The sequence below is a fragment of the Spea bombifrons genome, chromosome 9, assembly GCF_027358695.1.
Source record: "Spea bombifrons isolate aSpeBom1 chromosome 9, aSpeBom1.2.pri, whole genome shotgun sequence".
Taxonomy (NCBI): domain Eukaryota; kingdom Metazoa; phylum Chordata; class Amphibia; order Anura; family Pelobatidae; genus Spea; species Spea bombifrons.
This window is the reverse complement of record NC_071095.1, coordinates 38,928,586-38,953,031: the sequence shown is the minus strand read 5'-3', so window position 1 is coordinate 38,953,031 and position 24,446 is coordinate 38,928,586. Positions and strand designations below refer to the sequence as shown.

At 43.5% G+C, this 24,446-nt stretch overlaps 1 protein-coding gene across 1 annotated transcript in view; it reads right to left on the bottom strand.

The window, feature by feature from the left end:
* Positions 1-24,446, bottom strand: part of KIAA0586 (KIAA0586 ortholog) — a 60,967-nt gene that overhangs the window by 25,481 nt on the left and 11,040 nt on the right. The window contains exons 13-29 of the mRNA XM_053475267.1: positions 23,209-23,481; positions 22,157-22,325; positions 21,676-21,867; positions 20,317-20,504; positions 19,588-19,695; positions 15,502-15,582; positions 12,929-13,113; positions 11,477-11,595; positions 10,044-10,219; positions 9,614-9,773; positions 9,092-9,311; positions 8,634-9,001; positions 7,725-7,795; positions 5,394-5,528; positions 5,070-5,247; positions 4,601-4,725; positions 3,672-3,759 (exon numbers count right to left, since the gene is read on the bottom strand). Of these exons, the coding sequence (XP_053331242.1) occupies positions 3,672-3,759; positions 4,601-4,725; positions 5,070-5,247; positions 5,394-5,528; positions 7,725-7,795; positions 8,634-9,001; positions 9,092-9,311; positions 9,614-9,773; positions 10,044-10,219; positions 11,477-11,595; positions 12,929-13,113; positions 15,502-15,582; positions 19,588-19,695; positions 20,317-20,504; positions 21,676-21,867; positions 22,157-22,325; positions 23,209-23,481 (2,836 nt within the window). The remainder of the gene's footprint in view (positions 1-3,671; positions 3,760-4,600; positions 4,726-5,069; positions 5,248-5,393; positions 5,529-7,724; positions 7,796-8,633; positions 9,002-9,091; positions 9,312-9,613; positions 9,774-10,043; positions 10,220-11,476; positions 11,596-12,928; positions 13,114-15,501; positions 15,583-19,587; positions 19,696-20,316; positions 20,505-21,675; positions 21,868-22,156; positions 22,326-23,208; positions 23,482-24,446) is intronic.

Below are 24,446 nucleotides of genomic sequence, written 5' to 3'. Positions count from 1 at the left end.
GTAAAAGGGGCACCTGGCACAGCAGACAGGTAAAAGGGGCACCTGGCACAGCAGCCATGGAGACTCAGTTCAAGGTTGAATTGTGATATTTCTGAAGAGAATCAGTTGGTTTCTCCACATGATATCACGTAGGAATTTACTAAGTGGACACACAGAGCCGCCTGGCCTCATCAGCCCAAGAGAAGAATGGCTTATTTCATCCTCTTTGCCCACAGTTAAAATACACAAACCGTATAATGCAGAGCTTTCTCCCGGCAGCAGGGGAGGAATTAAAAGGTGTACTCAATGCTCTGCCAATGCACAGTCACCCTAACTACAGACATTGTTCATTATTTCAGGCGACTTAATGAGTATGCATTTGGCCCTTTAAACAAAAAACAGAACCCCAAGGCCTAATGTATATTAACCCGCCGGCAGCACTCTGTTTCTCCTGGTTCAGTGTCCTCCTACGCCCGCTGATTATTTATTATTGCTTACTTTGGAGATAGGACCAAAGTCACTTTTTATAATAACCCCTCAGTGTTTCTTACGGAGTACAGCAGACGGCAGGGCCCCTAGGATAACAGGAAGGACATGAACCAGGTTTTCCATAACACCAATAATTAAACATAAACTCCAGCCATCATTAAATGTATGTAGTGTCCCCTATATGCATTCGCCCCTTTGCCTGACCCAAAGCTATTTTCCCATTCTGGAGATGTGTTCCACATTATACACTTACCTCCATTGGATATACCGTATCTGCTCGATTATAAGACGACCCCCCAAACTCTGAATATTAACTTAGGAAAAAAAAAAGAAAAAGCCTGAATATAAGACGACCCTAAAGGAAAAAAGTTTTACCAGTAAATGTTAATTCATGTAAACTATTTTTTTAAATAAAAGCTATGATTGAGAAAAATATTTTTTTTGTTTTTATTTCCTAGTATTTTCCAACCTGCCCCCCAGTTACCCAGTTACGCTCATCTGCCCCCAGGCTTGCCACACCAATATGGCACTGTGGCCCATGATATGCCTTTTAACCCTCTATATGCCACTGTGCCCCATGGTATGCCTTTTGATCCCCTATGTGCCACTCTGCCTCCGGAAATGCCTTATACCCCTATATCCCATTCTGGCATTTAGGGGGTTAAAATGCATATTATGGGGCAGAGTGGCATATAGGGAGGTATAAGGCATTCCAGGAGGCAGAGTGGCATTAAGGGAGTTAAAAGGCATTGTATAGAGCACTCTGCCTCCAGAAATGCCTTATACCCCTATATGCCACTCTGGCATTTAGGGGGTTAAAAGGCATATTATGGGGCAGAGTGGCATATAGGGAGGTATAGGGCATTTCAGGCGGCAGAGTGCTCTATTAAATGCCCCCTTAACGCCACTCTGCCTCCTGAAATGCCTTATATCTCCCTATATGCCACTCTGCCCCATAATATGCCTTTTAACCCCCTAAGTGCCAGAGTGGCATATAGGGGTATAAGGCATTCCAGAAATGCCCTATGCCCCCATTTAACACACACACACACACACACACTTACCGGTGCTTCCAATTTCCTGCTGTATTGCCGGGGCAGCGGGTTGACGTCTCCTTCCGCTGCAGCCGGAAGGAGGTGGAGTTGGCAGCGGGGGTTTGTCTGCGTCCGTTGCGCATACCTTCCCCGGCTGTCAGAGATCAGAGTTCCCCGCACCGGTGCGGGGAACTCTGATCTCTGACAGTCGGGGCAGGTATGCGCGACGGACGCAGACAACCCCCGCTGCTAGCCACACCTCCTTCCGGCTGCAGCGGACGTTGTCTACGCAGATCGTGTAGACGTCAACCCGCTGCCCCGGCAATACAGCAGGAAGCACTGGTAAGTGTGTGTGGGGGGGTGTTAAATGGGGGGGGGGGACAGGAGGATCCAGGTCCCCTGCAGCAGTGCGGGGGATCTGGATCTTAGTCTCATAATCAGACCTCAGATTAGAAGACGACCCCGATTAGAAGACGAGGGGTATTTTTCAGAGCATTTGCTCTGAAAAAAACCTCGTCTTATAATCGAGCAAAAACGGGACTTATCCCCAAAAGTACCTTTTTTAAAGAATGCATATCACAAAGTACTCTAACATGCAGAATGGGTACTATGTATCCCTTTAATCAGATTATAGTAAAAGATATTTAGTGATTTTTAGATCCCACTTACAAACGGAAGGAAAAAAGGGGATTTTTTTTTCTTTTAAAGGAAATGTAATTTTAAATTAATTGGTTATTAAATATGTGTTCATGAAAGACCAACTATAGGTTATAATGTTAAGGTTAATTGCACAGTAGATATTGTTCTGCAAAGGTCTGCATTTTAGACTGCCTGGCTTTGGAAACTGGGATTCATTATATCATATCCACCTCATCAATCACATGAAAAAATGTTAAAGAGTATGTCTGCATAAAGAGCTCAAATAAATGAAAAATATTCCACTAGCTCCCAAAAAATTTGAAAAAAAAATCATAATGGAAATAAGTCTCTCTGGGTTTGCAGCTACATAAATAATAGGACATTAAATCACCAAAAACAGCTGTATAAACTGCGGAAAGATTCATGGGTGCCATGAAGTCCATAATTAGACATAAATTTTACCAAAGTCTCCACGTTGTCTGCAGAAGAAACATTAAATAAACTTGCAATTTTAGAAAAATTGTATATAAATAGTTGGATTTAATAAATAGTAAAGTAAGCAGGAAAGTATGGCCCCTTAATGGCTGGATATGTCATGCTTCCGTTAATGTACCATACAGCAACAGCCTGCCATGCAGTAAGTACCCATGAGGTGTCCAGGACTGGCCCTCCTGCAGTTTGACCACAGTGATTGGGAAGCCAAGAGCAGCACACAGTTATATTCCAACACCAATTGGCATTCCCTGGGGCGCAACAGCCAGAAACTGGGTTCATTTCTACATCAGTACCTCTGATGCCGCCCCCCCCAGCTCACAATTATTGGAATTATTATAGGAATAATCCAAAAACAGCTGGAAAGACATCACTAAACAGTCCTGGTCCACACATAAAATCTAGAAATATCCTAACGTAACTCATATGCTTCCTCCTGGATGTACTGTAATGGTTGCACAGAGCTGTGGATTTCGAGAGGTTGGTAAAGGCTGTTTGTATATTAGTGAGATGCAAAGTCACAAGCAACACTCCAGGATAGAGGGCTTTTGTTTGCAGCACACAGAACCTTATTGACTTCGCACAGATAGTAAAATCATGCCACCATTATAGTTTGCCTTTAAATGAATACTACACATTAGCGGCAGTTATCATTAGGATCTTAAAAGGAAACATAAAAGAGGTGTTTCTCCAAGATTAATGGGAAATGCCACCTTTGCCAAGCTTTAATGTTTTCTGAAGCTTCAAGCCACAAACTGAAATTCTGGGTAAGATTCTGCAAACCACAGGCATCCCTCCGTCTAACAAACAGCGAAAAGCACTTTCTATGATCTCAGCATCCAACACCCTTTAAAAGGCTCCAGTATTAACGAAGCCTCAGTGCTGCCATCTGGTGGCTGGATGTGATGCTTGCAGCTGTCCTTATGCCGCAAAGAGTCCAACACCTACTAGAAGGATGCACCTCAGCTCCAGAACATCTAAAACGTCTGCAGCACATCAGTCACACCACTTACAGACGACATGGAGGCAAGTGCTTACCTTGGTGAGGATCATCTCCAGACTTTACCCCAACTTGGATGAATCGGGTACGGGCTGGCTGATGCTCCTTAATAGGCAACAAAGGAACCTGTAACAATAAACAGTAAATTTAGCTAACGCACGTTTTAGGAGACACTAGAAACCGGTAATATCAGCTTTGGCTCACAGGAATTTACCAATACCTGGACAAATGCAATTACAATGAACATGGGCTTTCCCGTGTTTAACGGCTAGCCACTTGAGATACTTCCCTCTTGTTTTGAGGCTAGAGGTAAAGAGTACTTAATAAGTACTTTAATATGCATCCACGTTCGGTGAAGCTGTTTCACATTTAACGGTCCCTTTAAGTAGTAGTACTCAATCATAAAGTAGGATTAAGGATAAACCAATACTCAAGGATCTGCTTTTTCAGGCAGATACTCAGGCAGATAATCATATGTTTAAACCAAAGCAGGGGCTAACTATAATATTGTTTGGCATGAAAAAGTAGTACTTGACAGGGGGTAGCCAAGAAAAAGCTATTACATTTCCCAACAAAAGCAAGATTGCACCGCTTTAAATCCTGGTTCACTTCATAAAAATCGGCTTTCTGAACGCACATAAAAAGGAACAAAACAATCCCACTTTCATAAGCACACCGAATGTTATGTGTGTTTGTTTTCAGATTACACAAGTTGAATAGTAACCTAAGATTCTTTTTTAGATTTGGCTAAACCTATAAAAATGTAGAGAATGTCAGTGAAATTCTCATATTTGTTCTAGAAGTGGAAATGTAAAACACATGGTATTTTCCAAACACTTGATGGAGAACAAGAAAAAAACCCAAACATTCAAAAACACAATAATATATATATATATATATATATATATATTAGCTTAGAAAGTGCGTCTGTATACAAAATGCTCTAAACCGGAATGATGCATTTTACCTGCACGATACCGTTCTCCTCTGATGGCCTGTGGACCGGACGTTGCGCTGACGCCAAACGGGACTCTAATTCCCCAATGCTCATTGGACCAGAACTAATATTATCAAAACCTCCATTGGTCGGCTCTTTATTAAGAAAAAAAAAGGGGGGTACATAAATATCATAAAATTATAAACATTCTCCAACAATAATGTTAGTGCCTTAGGACTGATGCACTGAATGCTTGCTTATACCGCTGCAGGTTGGAGTAACAGAAAATGAACCCGAATTAAGTGCTACTCATCAAATTGTGTATGCGACACAAAGGATGTTTTAAGCGGTGAGTAAGATTTTGCCACTGAAGGGTAAGCCGCCATATTGGACTTTAGTGTGATATACATAGCTTTCTGTATCATTCTCAGAAAAATAGGTTTCATAAAAGAAACATTGCAAAGGTAAACTGAACACACATGGGCAGCATGTCACTTACCCGCTTCTGTCTCGTACGGCCCTGACGGACGCTTGTTAACAAGACCAGCAGTCTGGCCAGCATTAGTTTGTCTTCTCATCAGCGCAGAATGTCCAACAAGGACTTGCTCTGCTGCTGAGGTTAAACGGGGTCTCTGACCTTCACTAATCTCCCCCATGCTGTTTTCTTCTTCAGAGCTCTGGAAAATCGGTCATAGTACAGAAAAGGGAAAAAATCGAAATGAAATCGAATGCATTCTACCACAGTCAGCGTCTAAAACTTTTACCTTTTTTTCGGATTTATGGTAAAAACTATTTTTTTTACGTCAGACAGAAGAGTGTATACCTCGTGGCGGTAAAAGGCTTCGTGTGGTATAACAGGGTCTTGATTTAACTGGGCTAAGAGTGATAACATAGGATCTCTGTGAGCTCCTCTGGTGGACCCGCGGATTACTTGCCCTTCGCTGGGGGGATCGTATTCCTAAAAGAAAACACAACCGTTCAATGAACAATGAGAATACATTCCCGGTAAACCATGTGTGACAAGGACTTCAATTAAAGTGGTATGTATATTTAGAGACGCCGCACAAAGTAAAAATGTCTTTGGTTAAGTAAGGAATTGACGGTATATGGGCAAACAGGCCATTGTCTACAGTATTCAAACCAAAATGGGAAATTTGTGGATGGACTGAGCATCCAAGCAACATTGTAGTTATCGCTGGACTGACACACACAGAATTATTATATGTGCTGTTACAGGGGAAGACGCTAAGTCCCGGGGACACGGCGTTCCAACAGCAAACTCCTCGTACATACCTGTAAAGCAGGAGAATGTTACAAAATGAAAAAGAAAGCTTTAAAAGGCACAATGGAACTAACTTTTTTTTTAGAGGAAAAAAGAGGGCCTTCCACTAAAATGTCTGCTTCCCCAAAACATTGGTTAAAACTTGAGTTCTGTGTTAATACCGTGCAAGCGAAAAAACTAATAGGACTGACAGTGTGGGAAAGTTTCCAAACACACACACATTATACCGTATTTGCTCGATTATAAAAGACGACCCTGATTATAAGACGACCCCCCAAAATCTGAATATTAACTTAGGAAAAAAAGAAAAAGCCTGAATATAAGACGACCCCAAAGGAAAAAAGTTTTACCAGTAAATGTTAATTCATGTAAACTATTTTTTTTAATAAAAGCTATGATTGAGAAAAATATTTTTTTTGTTTTTATTTCCTTGTATTTTCCAACCTGCCCCCCAGTTACGCACATCTTCCCCCAGGCTTGCCACACCAATATGGCACTGTGGCCCATGATATGCCTTTTAACCCTCTATATGCCACTGTGCCCCATGGTATGCCTTTTGACCCCCTATGTGCCACTCTGCCTCCCGAAATGCCTTATACCCCTATATCCCATTCTGGCATTTAGGGGGTTAAAATGCATATTATGGGGCAGAGTGGCATATAGGGAGGTATAAGGCATTTCAGGAGGCAGAGTGGCATTAAGGGAGTTAAAAGGCATTGTATAGAGCACTCTGCCTCCAGAAATGCCTTATACCCCTATATGCCACTCTGGCATTTAGGGGGTTAAAAGGCATATTATGGGGCAGAGTGGCATATAGGGGGGTATAAGGCATTTCAGGAGGCAGAGTGCTCTATTAAATGCCCCCTTAACGCCACTCCAGAAATGCCCTATGCCCCCATTTAACACACACACACACACACACACCCTATACCCCCATTTAACTAACACGCACACACACACTCACTCTCTCCCCCCCCTTCCCCCTCTCTCACCCCTCTCTCCCCTCTCTTACCGGTGCTTCCAGCCGGGGCAGCGGGTTGACGTCGACTTCTGCTGCAGCCGGAAGGAGGTGGAGTTGGTAGCGGGGGTTGTATGCGTCCGTCGCGTATACTTTCCCCGGCTGTCAGAGATCAGAGTTCCCCGCACCGGTGCGGGGAACTCTGATCTCTGACAGTCGGGGAAGGTCTACCCGTCAACCCGCTGCCCCGGCAACACAACAGGAAGCACCGGTAAGTGTGTGTATGATGGGGGGGGGGGTCGGGTGAGACAGGAGGATCCAGGTCCCCTGCAGCGGTGCGGTGCGATATAACGGGATATATAGATCTATATTACAAAGCCCATCTATATTATATAGATCTATATTATAAAGAGAGAAACCCACTTCTATTTCACCACACTTCTTATTTCCTTCCATTCTGTTTTAATTTCCTTCGTATTCAATTTAATTTAGTCCCAACCAGCCCAAATAATAAAACATAAAACATCTCCCTTTATTTTAATACCAGTTGCCCTTAATGGCACTGCTACCACTTTAAACATCCCCGCAGGGCACTGCTGCTGTAGGCAGAATCCCTATTTTTAATGTATTACTACTGATTGCTCCACAATTACAACCTTTTGACAAACATGCTCATCATGGTTTTAGAAAAATGTGCAGTCCATACCTGCCCAATTACCTCTACGGTCTAAGTGAAAGCAATCCCTTTTATGACGAGGATCGAAAACCAAATGATGCCGGCTGCCCCAAGGAGCAGCATGTTTCTCCAGTATGCCATCTCCAAGTGACAAACCTCTTCCTTTAATTACGGACACAGACAAAAAAACCATATTAAAGTTTAAATCCAGAAATGGTTTTAGGATGTATTCACTCACCATATCCTGGGCATCCTTAAGAGTGCTTGACAGGCTCTCTGCGAGGTTAAGGCAACCTCCCTCCGCCAGCGCTGAAAAAGACACGCACCAAAGATTTAAAGGAACGGTTACTTTCCAAATCAGCTCTGATCTTTACCAAGATTAAATATGATTGGTTGTTGCTGATGTGTCTCACTGAATGGTTACCTCATTATCTAGATACATAGATGATCAGGAATATAACCAGAAAAGCTATATTCCCCGTAAAGCTGCCGAAGGATTGTCAGCCAAACCACAAAAAAGTTTTTTCATGACTTTTTGTAAAATATTTTATATGTTTATGTATTTTTTTTTTGGATGTTAACTCTGAATGTAATCTGAAAAATGAATGCGGCAGCCAAACGAACCCCCACACACACCCAAAACCATACGGGTGAAGAATGATCATAGCAAGGCTAACAAGATCTTTCTGCTAGTGACCTAATGATTTGACCTTTAACTGGAAAATGTTTACTAAGAAATGATTGCTAAATTGGTCCCAGACATGTTTTTCAGGTAGCAAAGCAAGCTCAGCATATTAATTGGACGGTTTAGTCTCCCTGAAACTAGAAGAAAGTGTATGAAAGTATGAGTAGTTTAATAAGCATTCTTCAAAAATGGAAAAGAAGCACGATTATCAAAAAAGTAGAAGCTGCAGCCATTCAATGACAGGAAATCACCCCCATTAAAATCAATGGGAGCTCTTTCTGCGCATGCAGATGGAGTCTGACCAAAGCCCCCCCCCCCCCGCTGTGGGACTCACGTGCATAAACAAGATCTCAGCTATAATTATCCAATGTTTCTGCAAGTATGATCAACAACTAATGGGACTCTTACTCTTCAGTATACGCAGAATAATGCCATGCGATTATGTTTACAAAAGTACTGTACCTCTTGCAGCAACTATCTGCCCGTAACTATACAAAATCTCCCCTTCCGAGATGGGTCTGTCAGAGTTGTTGGCATCTGTGACGGTGGTGCTGCTTTCTTCTGATGATGGAGCCGAGCTTGGGGAAGACACAGGCGAAGGGACAGGCGAAGGGACAGGCGAAGGGACAGGCGAAGGGACAGGCGAAGGGACAGGCGAAGGGACAGGCGAAGGGACAGGCGAAGGGACAGGCGAAGGGACAGGCGAAGGGACAGGCGAAGGGACTCTTGAGAGGGATCCAGGAGGGGGAGATAATGAAGAGCGGTCTAGTTCAGGAGACGCTGGAGAAATCAAACTCTGTGACTCTTCATCTCTCTCCACCGTCATCACACTAACAAGTAAGCAGAAGTAATATTACTTCAAACATTCTGTAACTCTGACAACCAAGACATCTGCAAAATGCCAGTGGGAATATACTTACACAGCATCCTTCAACGGAGTGTCCTCCTTCAAAGAATGTGGGTTCTCCTCCTCCAAAGGCAGCTCGGAGCTGCTCCATGGATGGGGGTGCATGGTGCTGCGTGCATCCGCTTGGTTTTCAATTTCTTCAGATATAGGAGGGCTTGGAGTTGCCACCCTGGGGGGCGATGCCACCGGTGTAATAGAGGGTGCTCTGACTGGACTTGTTGGGACTTGCGGCCCTGTGAATTTAGGTTATAGAAAATCCCAAATTTAGTCCAATGCGATGGATTGCATTGTGCGAATTGGTCAAACTAAAGCACTATTTTTCTTCTACGCCTTGGGATTGCACTATTTAATATGTGTACATAGTACTAAACATCCAAAACAGTAATGCTTATGGCAGAAACATAACATTTGACATCAGATAAGGACTGTTCGGTCTGTTCAGTGCGTCCATTTGTATCTGTTGTGTGTGTCTTCTTGTCTGCACACATGACACATGTACACACACACACACTAAGCTGCCACTGCTCTCACCCACCTTCATCTACAGGGGATTCGGGGTGAGATTCGGGCTCTGCTACCGAAGTCTGTGGAGACGGGTCTGGGGTCTTCACTATGGACGTATCTTCTGCAGGAGGTGGTGGAGACGATGGAGGTGCGCACGGAGGAGTAGGAACACACGGGATCTCAGCGGGAACCTGAAACAAGGGATTAAAACCCACTATTCATTTAAACACGATACATGTGTGTGTGCGTATGCACAAAATCCATGCTTGGCTTCTTCCCGGCAGAAAGATGTACACCACTGGAATTCTGCATTGTAAACTCTATAGCGAGCATAAATACCAAGTATTCTACATATGTAACAGGGGCACAGTATGTGACAAAAAGGGGGAAACTGTAATTGCACGGCTATAATGTCTCTTGGAAACAAGCAGTTTAACCTACATATAGATGATAAAATTTACCTTGAAAGTAGGTTCCTCTGGGGGAAGGATGGGTTTAGGCCGCTCTTCTCTTTCCCTGAGAATATTAGCAATAATGTCTGCCAGGGCTTCTTCCACAAAGTTGCGAATTAAGCTTGAATCCACCGGCACTCCAGCGTCAACAAACAGCTGCAAGCCTTCCCCTCCAGCAGTTTCAACTAAAAGACAAATATGAAGCATCACCGCCACGCAATGCCTGCATCGATAGCAAGCCGGCGGACATGAGCGCCAAAAGATAACCTCAATGTTTAATCTGCCGTTTAACAGCCTATGTTATGTGAAGCAACCCGGACACCGGGAAACCAACGATACAAGAAACATGAACAGAGAAAATGGGACAGAATAGGGAGAAAGAGGGAAAAAAGCCAAAAATGGTTTGATTAACACTGGAATGTGCCAAACGGTTTAGTATTACCCTGTAAAGAAGAGGCACCTGAGGTCTTTAACCACTTAATGACCAGAATGTTTTTGAAATTTTGCATTTCTGCAGTGGTTGTGTTTAGCGATTAATTTTCTTCTTGTATACTGTACTCACAAATTATATATTTTTTTTTTGCAGAACAAGAAGAGTTTTCTTTTGATACCATTTTTTTTAATCACATCATATAATGTATTATAAAAAAAAATAAAATACGGTGAAAAAAAAAATCTGACTTATTTGAAAAATCTTTTACTCATCTAAAATGTTAATGAAAAAACTGCTAAATAGATACTAATATTTGTCTCAAGTTTAGGAATACCCAATATTTTTTATGCAATAAGTACAAGAAGTGTATTGCTATTTTATAAGGGTGTTTTTCCCTTATTATTGTACTTTGGGGCAAGAAAGGTTTTTTAATGTATATTTCTAGTGGGATGGGCACAAGGATTTGGGCACCTATTTCAATTTTTTTACATTTTCTTGTAACTGGATAGTCCCATTATGACATCATGGTGTCATCACTGAAGTCTTTAATATTTATAAATTTTATGACATTTTTATTTATTCTTTAACTATTTTTAAACTTATAATTAAAAAAAAAAATTGCTGCTAACAGTACCTGTAATCAGCTTACAGGTGGAGCAAAGAGGTCTCAGGAGGGTCTGGACACGGTCTTTCTACTGTGATTGTTTCCGGCTAGCAGAAGGGCGACGCCATGTTGGGAAGCATGCTGCCTTTCAATATGGCGTACGTGATCGCCCCGCCAGGCACGTCAATTGTCCTTAACAAGATGCTTTCCCGTGACATGCCTGGCACGTCAATTGTCCTGAAGGGGTTTAAGCCTATGTGACTTTGCAGTGTACTCAAGCACTGGTCCGTTAAAACGTATCACACCAAGAATAAGATTGCGAAGTCATGGTTCTGTTGTTTTCTCGTTTACATTGATAGGGCCAGAGAGCGCGACTTAAGTTTATTTTGCTAAATAGTTTTTTACCTATATCCGAAGCCACAGTTCCACTCTCTTCACTGCTGGACACGCCAACATCAGGGACAGCTTGTGCTCTCAGTGGGTGCATTTCATTGATGATTCGAGCCATTAATTCTAGTTCAACCCTGAGAAGAAAAAGCATAGAGTTTCATTATAAACCCGGCAAATGTATGCAAAACAATTGGCTCCTGGTGACCCCAGACTCGGCATGTGAAGCTTTGAAAGAGCTGAGCAGGACTCATCTGCAGCTCATGATGGCCAAAATCCTGAATGACAGGAGGGCTTTGATCAGACTCGTTTCATGTTTGCACTTCACTATTCAGACTTAGCTGAGCGTTAGGATCGAGGCTGGCTCACCTGGTTATAGCAAGAGCCCAAATTCAAGGGAAAAAAAATATCTACGTTTGGAAACGGGTTAGTGAGACCAAATTAAACAGATTCCATTGAGAATCAGTTGTGTGAGTATGCAATAACATTTTCCCCTCTAAACATAAAAAAGGCTGTTTCTCCGGATGAACTTGCACTATTTTTACATCTGTATTCAATGACTTCAATATTTAATTTTCTTTGTAACAATTATTGTGAAAGGGGAGAAAACGACATATGGATTAGTCCATCTTAGTACATGTTTAAACAGAAATGTTTTTCACAGCGTACTGAACACCTCTCCAAAGGGTTTATCGACTAAAGTGAGACGCTTGCACTATTTATTATAAAGGACCAACATGACATGTTTCTCCAGCAAAAGAATGCTGAGCTGGCCCTGTATAATGCACAATTAATGAGTGAGGAGACTGAAGGAATCTCACTGATTTAACTATACACAGGGCTGCCATCAGAAATCTTGGGGTCCAGTACAGGCTTAACCCTACACTTACACACAAACATTCTTTCTACTGTCCCATCCACCAGAAAACTAACCCTAAACTCACCCCGACACAAACACACAACATATCGATAACCACCCATAAATGCTGATATAAAAAAATAAATAAAAAAAAAAAAAAAGACACAAACATATATATAGTATATAACAAGATGACATACATAAATACGCTCTGACATACGCTCATAAATGCTGACACCACACTCTTATGCACATACACACACTATCCAACAACATACGCTAACACACACTGACACTAATACTACACACACATACACACACAGACACACATAACTCCCTCCCCCTTTTGCTTGATACCAAAGCAGCTTGTATTCTATGTGCGAGCTGTTGGACTTCTGCCTCCCTACTAGCTCAGGGTTGCATAACGCACCTAATGTGACCCACCGATCGCATTGGCTACTGCCCCCCCCCAGCAGGCATTAGCGAGAGAGCAGGGCCGACCCGACTATATATTATACAGAGCCAGCCAAGCTCTTCTCTCAGCAGTAGCAGACTGGAGACGGGCCTACTGAGAGCCATTACAGTGAACGAAGAGGAGAAGCTCCACTGACCAGTTGACTAATCTGTTTTCCAAGGTCTCCCTCCTGCTGATAATCTCATCTAGAATATCCGTAGTGACTTGCGGTGCAGGGGCAGGAGGTGGGAAAGGTATTCCATTATACTGAGAAACGGGTCTCGTCCAACCATTCAGCTCCAGCAGCGGCTCGGCAGATCTGTCTGCCTCGTCTTCTTCTTCCTAGAAACAATTGTCAAAAACTTTAGCCCACTACTCCTAGAGATAAGATAACTCGCTATTGAATTGCCCTATTTTATTATACTTTAAGGATATTCTAGGAAAGAAATACCATCCCTTGGCATATTAAAGACAGCACAAGCAACTTTCTACTGAAACTTACAAATTCTTACAAAATACACCTTGAGATTGGATGCATGTCCTTATGTTGAATCACTTGGGTTACAGGGAGAAATCTAGTGCGTAGTGGTTCTGCCCCGCGGCCAGGCCCGGACTGGCCATCGGGCACACCGGGCATTTGCCCGGTGGGCCGGGCCACGGCAGGGCCGCATTGACTTAGGGGCTGATGGAGCTGCAGCTCCAGGCCCCTACCCTACCTATGGCCGCATTAACGCAGGGCATAAGGGGCACCTGCCCCTTAAACCCGCCGCAACTGCGACCGGGTCCGCCACTCTAAGGGGCCGGGAAGTCCCCACCAAGGCCGGCCTTACGGGTCTGCGGCCGCACAGGGTTTAAATTAAAACATCGGGGGTTTTTTTAACTTTATTTAACATGGAGGATGTTAAATAAAGTTGAAAAAAAAACCCCGATGTTTTAATTTAAACCCTGTGCGGCCGCAGACCCCTAAGGCCGGCCCCGGTGGGGGCTTCCCGGCCCCTTAGGGCAGGGCGCCACACTCCAGGGGGTGGCGGCGGGGGGCGGTCCGCACCGGGTGCCGCTCATCAGGGGGTGCCAACTTGCAGCACCCGGCACCCCTCCAGAGACGGACAGTAATGTCCGCCGCTGGAGGAGCAGGCTCGCAAGGGAGCGGTATCGGAGGTCTTTAACAGACCTCCGGTTCCCTTGAGTGATTTTAAGCCGGGTTCAACCGCTCCCTTGTGAAACGCGGCAACAGCTGCTGTGCGCCGGGGTTTGTTGTCAGATCCCGGCGCAGCACTGTCCGTGCCCTCTGACCCGGAAGAAGACAGAGAAGACAGAAGAACTGAAGAAGAGGAAAAGAAGCTGAAAGAGGAAAAGAAGCTGAAAGAAGAAAGGAAAGGTAGGAAAGCATTAAGTGAGAGTGAATTGGTATATATGTGTGGATTGGTATATATGTGTGGATTGGTATATATGTGTGGATTAGTATACATGTGTGGATTAGTATACATGTGTGGATTAGTATACATGTGTGGATTAGTATACATGTGTGGATTAGTATACATGTGTGGATTAGTATATATATGTGTGGATTGGTATATATGTGTGGATTGGTATATATGTGTGGATTGATGTATGTGTGGATTGGTATACATGTGTGGATTGGTGTATGCGTGGATTGGTATACATGTGTGGATTGGTGTATGCGTGGATTGGTATACATGTGTGGATTGGTATATGTGTGTGGATTGGTATATGTGTGTGGATTGGTATATGTGTGTGGATTGGTATATGTGTGTGGATTGGTGTATGCGTGTGGATTGGTATGCGTGTGGATTGGTGTATGCGTGTGGATTGGTATGCGTGTGGATTGGTATGCGTGTGGATTGGTATGCGTGTGGATTGGTATGCGTGTGGATTGGTATGCGTGTGGATTGGTATGCGTGTGGATTGGTATATACATGTGTGGATTGGTATGTGTGTGGATTGGTATATATGTGTGGATTAGTGTATATGTGTGGATTGGTATGCGTGTGGATTAGTATATGTGTGGATTGGTAAGTGTGTGAGAGTGATGGGTGTTATGCTGTACCATTTCCAATGTCTTTTTCATGATCTAAGTATGCTCTAAAAGTACATCATAACTCCCATCACTCTATACTGTTCCATACAGTGGCAGAGCTGGGAGGCAGAGGCCTTGCACCCCCACCGCAGGACTCCTGAAAGGTAAGTGAACTTCAAAGAGGGAGAGGGTAGATAGTTAGGAGGGGGTAGTTGCGGCGGGCTTAAGGGGCTCTGCGTTAATGCGGCCATATAGGACCAGTCAGTCCGGTCCTGACTGGGCCTATTTTAAGGTGGGGGCCTGGAGCCACAGCTCCAACAGCCCCTAAATCAATCCTGCCCTGCCACAGGTGCGGTCGCAGTTGCTGCTTGCTCCGGCAACAAGGTAAGTAGGGTGAGGGAGGGAGGGAGGGAGAAGGGGCAGAGGGGGTTAGATAGTGAGAAAGGGGGAGAGGGGGTAGATAGAGGCGGTACATATTGAGAAGTGGGGAAGGGGGTTACATAGTAAAAAGGGGGAACATAGTGAGAAGGGGCAGATAAGATGAAGAGAGGGGGTAGTGTGAAGGGTGGGCTTTAACAATAAATAAATATATAAATATGGGCTGCTCAGACTTAAATGCCCGGGCCTATTTTTTGTCCCAGTCCGGGCCTGCCCGCGGCGTTACACACATGGTTATGTTGGAGGACCGTTACCTGGATGATATCTGTAACCTCAACAAATGAGCTTCCGGGAAATGCGAGGACCTCTTCTTCAGATTCAACACGAGCAGGTAGCTAGAATAAATGAAAAGGTATACCTTGTGATCAGATTAGTGCAGCACTGTACTATGGGTCATTATATTTTATCCAGACAAGATCAAATAACTGCAAACATCTAGAAGATGTTTCAATAATCCCATATAAATCACAAGGACCATACCTGACACCCTACGTTTCCAGACAAGCCTGCCCTCTTCTTAGAGGGACAGTCTAATGTCCGTGACACCCTCGCTAGAGAAGAATGCGTAATAAAGTACTCAACGAGAACCTTAATGTGCATTGTTTCAGAATGAAAAAAGTGAAATCTCTTTAAAGAGGCTGCTTTCTTCCCCCCATGACTGTTCTTGTCATTGTCATAGTAAACAGACCCCCACATGCAGCGTTCTCCCGAGCTAGCGCTGGAGGAGACTGGAGGCGAGTATATCATGTCCAGAAGTGTCCGGCTGCACGGCATTTAGCTGGGGTGTGGAAACCAGCGAATGGATTTGGGGAGGATTGTGTTGAATCCCCCATTGCAAAACAGACCACACGCAAAAAACATAAAGGTACTACATGAAGATTGCATGCATTAAAATTTATAGGATGGCTGGGGTCCCTTTAAAGGTTCAGGAAAGGTTTCACAAGATGTCCTACAAAACGCAGCGTTTACATCAGCAAGTTCCCATTTCCATGTCGTACTGCGGGAGAGGCGAAGCTAAAGCTTTAGGGGGGCCTGTGGGGTTAAATGAGATCAGATTTCTTTCAAACACTAAGCATTACAATTTGTCTGCCTTAATCCTGAAGGTAACTCCACAAATGAATCTGAAGGATCCGTTGGCCTGACACAGCTGTTTGGGACACCGGCCAACTTTACAATCCAGACTTACGATACGAAAGTCATCAATTTATAGAAATGGGTTACAGGCTATTTACGGCCGCCGCCCCATTATAGAGTGCTATATCCGGCCGCCGCCCCATTATAGAGCGCTATATCCGGCCGCCGCCCCATTATAGAGCGCTATATCCGGCCGCCGCCCCATTATAGAGCGCTATATCCGGCCGCCGCCCCATTATAGAGCGCTATATCCGGCCGCCGCCCCATTATAGAGCGCTATATCCGGCCGCCGCCCCATTATAGAGCGCTATATCCGGCCGCCGCCCCATTATAGAGCGCTATATCCGCCTGCCGCCCCATTATAGAGCGCTATATCCGCCTGCCGCCCCACTATAGAGCGCTATATCCGCCTGCCGCCCCATTATAGAGCGCTATATCCACCTGCCGCCCCATTATAGAGCGCTATATCCGGCCGCCGCCCGACTATATAGCGCTATATCCGGCCGCCGCCCCATTATAGAGCGCTATATCCGGCCGCCGCCCCATTATAGAGCGCTATATCCGGCCGCCGCCCCATTATAGAGCGCTATATCCGGCCGCCGCCCCATTATAGAGCGCTATATCCGCCTGCCGTCCCATTATAGAGCGCTATATCCGGCCGCCGCCCGACTATATAGCGCTATATCCGGCCGCCGCCCGACTATATAGCGCTATATCCGGCCGCCGCCCGACTATATAGCGCTATATCCGGCCGCCGCCCGACTATATAGCGCTATATCCGGCCGCCGCCCGACTATATAGCGCTATATCCGGCCGCCGCCCGACTATATAGCGCTATATCCGCCTGCCGTCCCATTATAGAGCGCTATATCCGGCCGCCGCCCGACTATATAGCGCTATATCCGGCCGCCGCCCGACTATATAGCGCTATATCCGGCCGCCGCCCGACTATATAGCGCTATATCCGGACGCCGCCCGACCATATAGCGCTATATCCGGCCGCCGCCCGACTATATAGCGCTATATCCGGCCGCCGCCCGACTATATAGCGCTATATCCGGCCGCCGCCCGACTATATATAGCGCTATATCCGGCCGCCGCCCGACTATATATAGCGCTATATCCGGCCGCCGCCCGACTATATATAGCGCTATATCCGGCCTCTCCCCGACTATATAACCCTATATCCGGCCGCCGCCCGACTATATAGCGCTATATCCGGCCTCTCCCCGACTATATAACCCTATATCCGGCCGTTGCCCGACTATATAACGCTATATCCGGCCGCTCCCCGACTATATAGCGCTATATCCGGCCTCTCCCCGACTATATAACCCTATATCCGGCCGCCGCCCGACTATATAGCGCTATATCCGGCCTCTCCCCGACTATATAACCCTATATCCGGCCGCTGCCCGACTATATAACGCTATATCCGGCCGCTCCCCGACTATATAGCGCTATATCCGGCCGCCGCCCGACTATATAGCGCTATATCCGGCCGCTCCCAGGCTATATAGCGCTATATCCGGCCGCTCCCCGACTACATAGCGCTATATCTGGCCGCTGCCCCACTATATAGCGCTATATCCGGCCGCTGCCAGATTATATACCGCTATATCCGGCCGCTGCCAGATTATATATCGCTACATAACCAGCTCACTAAATGAAGCTTCTGAATTTTATAATAGGGTTTTCTTACAACAAAAATAATTTTCTACCTTCTCAAAGAACGCAGGCATTTTGGATTATCACATTCAGATCTGCCACTCAATCAAAAGACACATCTTTTACTTTTAGGACAACCCAGGTCAAGCAATAACTTGCTGCAAATCAAGTTCGTTTTCTAGATCTTGCTTTTAATAGGGAACATTCAACTTTACTCACCAAGCTGGGGCGCACGGACACATTTTCTGGCCGCCTCTTTGTTTTAATCAAGTTCAACCCTCGTTCTGCAATTTAATCTGTTGTCTAATGTTATGGCGACAGCCGGTTTTATCACAAGCCACACAGATGTTTTCCATAAGGTTTGATGACATAATGGAGAAGTTGCCAAAACCAAAATGAAGAATGAATACATTACCTTTGGAAGCAGGGAGCTGTTTGTTAAGTTGTACGAGTGATTGTGTTATAAATAATTCATTGGTTTATAAATGCAGTAAGAACCCCGGTGACATTAACCCATTCCTGGGTAGAACCTACATAATGAGGTCCTTTGATTTCAATTATCACTCTGCCAAATGGATAATTAAAGTGTTAACAAAACACAGGAAGAACTAAATGTATTTTTCAGTGGTGTCCGGGCTCAGCCCTCAGGGGCCACATAACACATTTGCTGCACAATCTCAAGCAGACAAATCTCAAACCTCCAATGTATGTCTGATGTGAATGCTGGTTCACGGTAACGATAGAGAAGGGTTACTTATCTTAAGGTACAGACAAAAATAGCTTTAAGAAATACACTTCAATAGTTTACAAAAACACTATTAAAAATATAGTTTTAAAAGCAGAATTAGGTTCCCCCCCCCTAAGTCACCTAACGTGTTTCACCCAAAGGGGCTTCTTCAGAGGTGAATGTGTGGCAGTCAGTACTAAAAGAACGCAGTCAAAGAACAGTAACCTCAGCTAAAAAGAAGCCAGCAATAGTCCCTGAAAGAGAGCAAATTTCTAGGCTGTTTGCAGATTAATGTAGTATCAGTTCAAAACTGTCTATATACCGCGAGTTAAAAGGTGTGTTATCAGAAGATAAGCCCCGATTGAAATGGGTCGTTATTGAGCTGCAATAGTCTGCAATCACCTCCGATGTAGCAGGAAAAAATGCTAGCTTGTACCGTGATATACTGACTGTGATTCTTGATTAACCAGGTAACCGTGTACAGTGACCGGTCTCCCAACACGCCGCTTGGACAGTGGATGTGTGCTGCATTTTAACATAGGGGACACCTGTGTGTTTTGCCCTTATCCTATTAAAGGGGCAGTAACACACATTTTGTTAGGCATGAGTCAGGCAAACTTGCTGTGAGCTTCACTTACGCCCCCTTTCTGATGTACACATGTACGTAGAAAACATCACGGTTCAAGATGGAAACCTGCTTTCTATGCCTGCCAATGTAACACCTGCTGCTGAACGCAATGAGGTGGAAGAGATGTTTATATACATATAAAATAAAAACCTTAAAAGCTTTTAATGGTTGTTATGTGTGTACCTGTATATCAGGACTCGAAGGGATAGATGCTGCTTCTGCGCTTGGGAGGCTTTGGCTCGCGTCCATGCTTTCACTCACTACGCTGTCTATATCAACACAGGGCAACGTCTATGAAAGAGAACGGACAGGACAGAAAGCAGTGAGCAGGTTTTAACGAGAGTTAAACATCAGGTCACTGTGTAGGAGGGAGATTACAATCTGCAGTACTGACAAGAAGGTTAGGATTTCAGTAAGTAAGGTGGCAGAAGTTGACTGCATGGTGAAGTTTTAAGAGTCTACATAACAAACAGATGTATCTGGCACAGGTATGGAATGGTTTGCTGGGTGAGAATAACCTGAAACACGGAACTCACACGGCAAATAAATCACAAATGGCACACAAAAGGCTGTGCAATTATCCTGATGGGTAAAACTCTTCATAATGTGTACTTACTGCAGCGAGATCAGATATTTTACCTTTAACTCCCTGTTCAACAGCAAGGGCTCAAGACTAGGAGCCTACAAGTGCGAGTTGTTGGTTGTGGTAGCATGTTTTTTTTCTAAAGTAACTATGCTTTATGAAGAGTGGGCCACTGGCTGCTACATAAGGAGCCAAATGCACTCTCCAGGTTAATAATATTGACACAACTCACTGTTTATAGAATAAGCACAATCAGCAAGGAAGCAGATTATAACTGCAAATACATATAGATATAAAATAGCGGGGGGCTGGTTAAGTCTGCTTCATACCTGAACAGTAAGCTGTGGGGGATCCTTCTTTTCTGATCTAATCTCCACCACCGCTATGTTTGGTTTCACCGATTTCGGCCGTGGTTTGGGTGAGGACGGTGGAACGGATACATTTACCGTTACTGGTTGAGGCTCAGTAATGATTACAGACAAGGGCATTGGTACGGTCACGCTTGATTGTGTTCTCCCTGTATCAGGAATAAATTACGTTGAGTAATGGTCACAATGCCCATTTTCTTTACACCGTCTTAGCTAAATACACAAATAATTAGTCTTATAAAATAGAAGTTAAGGTGGATAAGAAGTTAAATATACCCACCATTATTCTGCTTTACACATTATGGGCATATGACAAACAAATGAGAATGCAGCATATGGACAGTTGGAAGGATGACCAAGAAGGTAGATTTGCTTCTGTCGGTGATGTGTGAAACATGTCTCTTGCATAAAGCTAATCTAAAGCTTGAATCTAACACAAGTTTAAGGACTTATTAAGCCCTTACATCAGAAAAGGGGCACACTAGATAGGTCGAATGGAACAACAACATTTGTTGAATTACTATTATATTTGGTTAAAATGGCCACAAATGAGGGAGCCTAGTAACACTAACACTTTCTGCATTGTGCAGAAGCAAAACAATATTATAGACTCGAGGGGCTGTTGAGCAATACAAACAGACTGGGTGAAGCATTTGGAATAATTTAATAAAACTTTGATATAGCCCATGACCTCTAGCAAATACCACAAGGATTTAGTATTAAGTCCATTCTTAGACTGGCAACTCTATTGTACAATTTGCAGAACTCATTCATCACCCGTTTTATATATCAACCAGTTTGATGAATAATATTAAACTACATGGAAGCACATTATATACTTAGCCTGCATATAAAAACACCCCAATAACATATATTTAAGATTGTTCTCTGCTAGCTGCATGAATGCTTCTTTGTATTTTAGCAACTGCCCAAACAGGGTCATAAGAGGTGATATTTACATTAACGTTTACATTACATGCTGCGATAGCAGCTATTCTGACACCTAGTGGCCAAGAGAAAAACTGCAGGTACTCAAATCAGTGTACCACAGCAGACTCATTTACATTAGCAGAAAGTGGACCGACATGGCTGAAGCACGCAAAGAAATAGTAAGTCTAACCGCTTATGCTACATGGATACCTTAAGGTAGGATCAACCAACCACAAGCTCTTTGGGATTGCCTTACATTCAGCCAGGTCACTTAACCACATCTCTTCCAAATTAGTGAATAAAGCCTCATCTTGGTCTACATTAGAGGATCAGGAGAAATTTACAGCCACGGATTCCCGTTATTCTGCTATAGTGCATGTTTGCCCATACCTAGAGGAATAGCCATGGGGAAGAGATGTCCTTCAAGTGGATCAGCCGTCCTGGTCGTCTCACTTGCGGGGATGAACACATATTGAGGCTCTATATGCTTTGGTGCAAACAATTCCCGTGCTTTTGGCTTGGTTACATCCATCTTGTACTCAGTTCTGCTTGTCTGGACTTTTGCGGACTTCACTTTCACTCCTGGAGAACAAACAATCCATTAATACACATCAAATCAATTACTCCAAGAATATGAGTGAAGGTGGATAAAGTTGCACTCTAAAAGAGGACCTTAAAACATCAGATACATAATACATATAGTAGTTTTTGGATAAAATATAATAATATTTGTGTAAAAGGGTCAACCATTTCATCCCAAGGGGCAACCATTTCATTGTTCACACTTTGCTATGATCCCCTAAGAAGGAGAGGTATAGAAGAAAAACAAACAAAAAAAAGAAGAGAGTAGACTAAATACATTTTCACTGACCCTTTACAATCTCCAGGATTTTGGGCCTTTGGGGTTTGGATTTGGGGGAAGGGGAGCTGAATCGAAGGTAGGGTGCTTTCTTCAAAGTTCTGCGGTGCCCTTGGTAAATGGGTCTCCCATAGATTCTGCTTATAGTATCTTCATCCAGTGGAGCAGAATCATCAGGCTCCTATAGAACACAATAGAAAATTATGACCTGAGCTAATCAGTCTTCAAAAATGATAATCTACTTTGAATATCAAAATGGTTTGAAATAAACGGTTTTGCATTTAATTTTTTTTTTTAGTTTTGAACAAGCTGCTGTGGTTTATATCTCCTTATATGCTTTGCAAAGAGTGACATTTGGAAGCAGAAAGGACAGTACACTTGAAATGGTTTTTGTTGCTGCATCTGCTAAATGCGATCTTTCCCAGAAAATATATTTAATAAAATAAGACATGGCAGCGGGTGTATTGAAAGGGAAGGGTTGGCAGGCCTTGAATAAATTAAGGATCCAGGAATCAAGTGGAAGATGTCCCGGGGGTCGCTATTCTTCGTGATCACCCCCTTGTGTCATCATTGTACTATTGTCTGCTTTAAACAGAGTTGGTATACCAATATATCTGATGACAAAGCCCAGTTACAGCCGTAAGGGCTGTGTGCTACATTCTAGGTAGTATTTTGCTCATGATTAAAACAGGCAGACTGTTATGTCCTCAATTTGTAAACCTTTTTTTTCTAGCTAAACAGAATAAAAAGGTCCATCAAGTGTCAAATAAGTTCTAGGATAATAGGACTACTTTTGAACAATGAGAGACTGAAACAGATAGAATTCCTGGAATTTAAAAGGAAAATGTGATATATCACATAATGTTTCATCCTAGTACTGCAGATATATTACTGCAACAACAAACATAGCTATTTTCCTTAAAAAAAAAAAAAAAAAAGGTTTGTTATCAAAGATGTATTGTATGAAGTAGGCCTTGGCACTGAGAAAGAAAACATGGGTCGGATGACTCCAGCCATTTACACACACAGAAACTGTTCATTTGTGAAACCTTGGAAGGGCTGACCTTTGACCTTTCATCTTTCTTCTGCAAAGTTTGGAAAACCACTTCTTTGCTCGGACTCTCTCCTGAGATCCTGTCCGTGCTTTGCTTAGAGTAAGTCTTGGCTGGAGCCCTGGATGGAAGCTTCGTACACTTTGATGTATTCTTTCCTGGAGCTTTGATGTTCCGCTCTCGAATATTCTTCATTTCATCTGCCACCGCTTTTCTTTTCTGTGTCGACACACTCTCTCTCTTATCCGACATTTTTTTTCTGGAATCCTTGGCAGACAGTTCATCCTATAGAAACATTGAGATATATGTTGAGGAAATTAATGGAAAAAAAACGCTGCAATAAGGCAATAAATGTGTTTTTTATGGATAAATTGCAGCCTAATACTACGCAGGGTTTGGATTTTCAACCATCCTAATCCACCGGGCTTTAAGAGAGTTAAGCATTTGTGATGTTTGATATCACGGTTACATTACATTACATTTATTTATAAAGCGCTGGCGGATTATGTAATCGCTTGGCAAAAATGGTGGTTTACAATAATACTTAGCAGCAGAGCCTTATCAATCAAGAATCTTTAGGTAAAAGACTTTGGTATATACTTTGGAAAGCACCGATATGCAGCGAGCTATAGGGGTCCAAAAGAGATGCCACCATCTACAAAATGCATATTTTAGTGAGATGATCTACGAACATCTATACAATAGCAGCGATGAACTCCTACCTTGATTTCTACATAGTATGAGGATAGTGTTGCAATTTATAATGGCCTGAAACTTAAACCTTTACAGATGTTTTTATTATAAATTTCACTAATCCGCACAGCCAGGGTGTCTTCTGATATACAAGTCATCATTTACAGGAATCCCTATCCAGTCACCTGGCTAGGCGGCATTCATCTGTAATCAATGTCAAGTTTTCAGGTTACATCTTTCTAGTTAATAAATATAAGAATTTGGACATATTCACAACTGAAAGCCATGACATGTAAACACATTCCATTCAAACAAAAGAATGAAGCGACACATGACACAAAAAGCTATTCAATGAAGGCAGAGGTATCACATACAATGGGTTTGATAAGGTCCCCCGTTATAACAGGTTAAGAAAGTGTGATAGAACTTCCTACAAGTGATATGGTCTTCAGGGCTAGATTCAGGGTTGGTTTTATAGTAGATGCGACCGCTACTCTTTAAGGTAAACAGTGGCGCAAGACTGGCGAGTCTGGAATGACTTTATATTCAGTGATGAG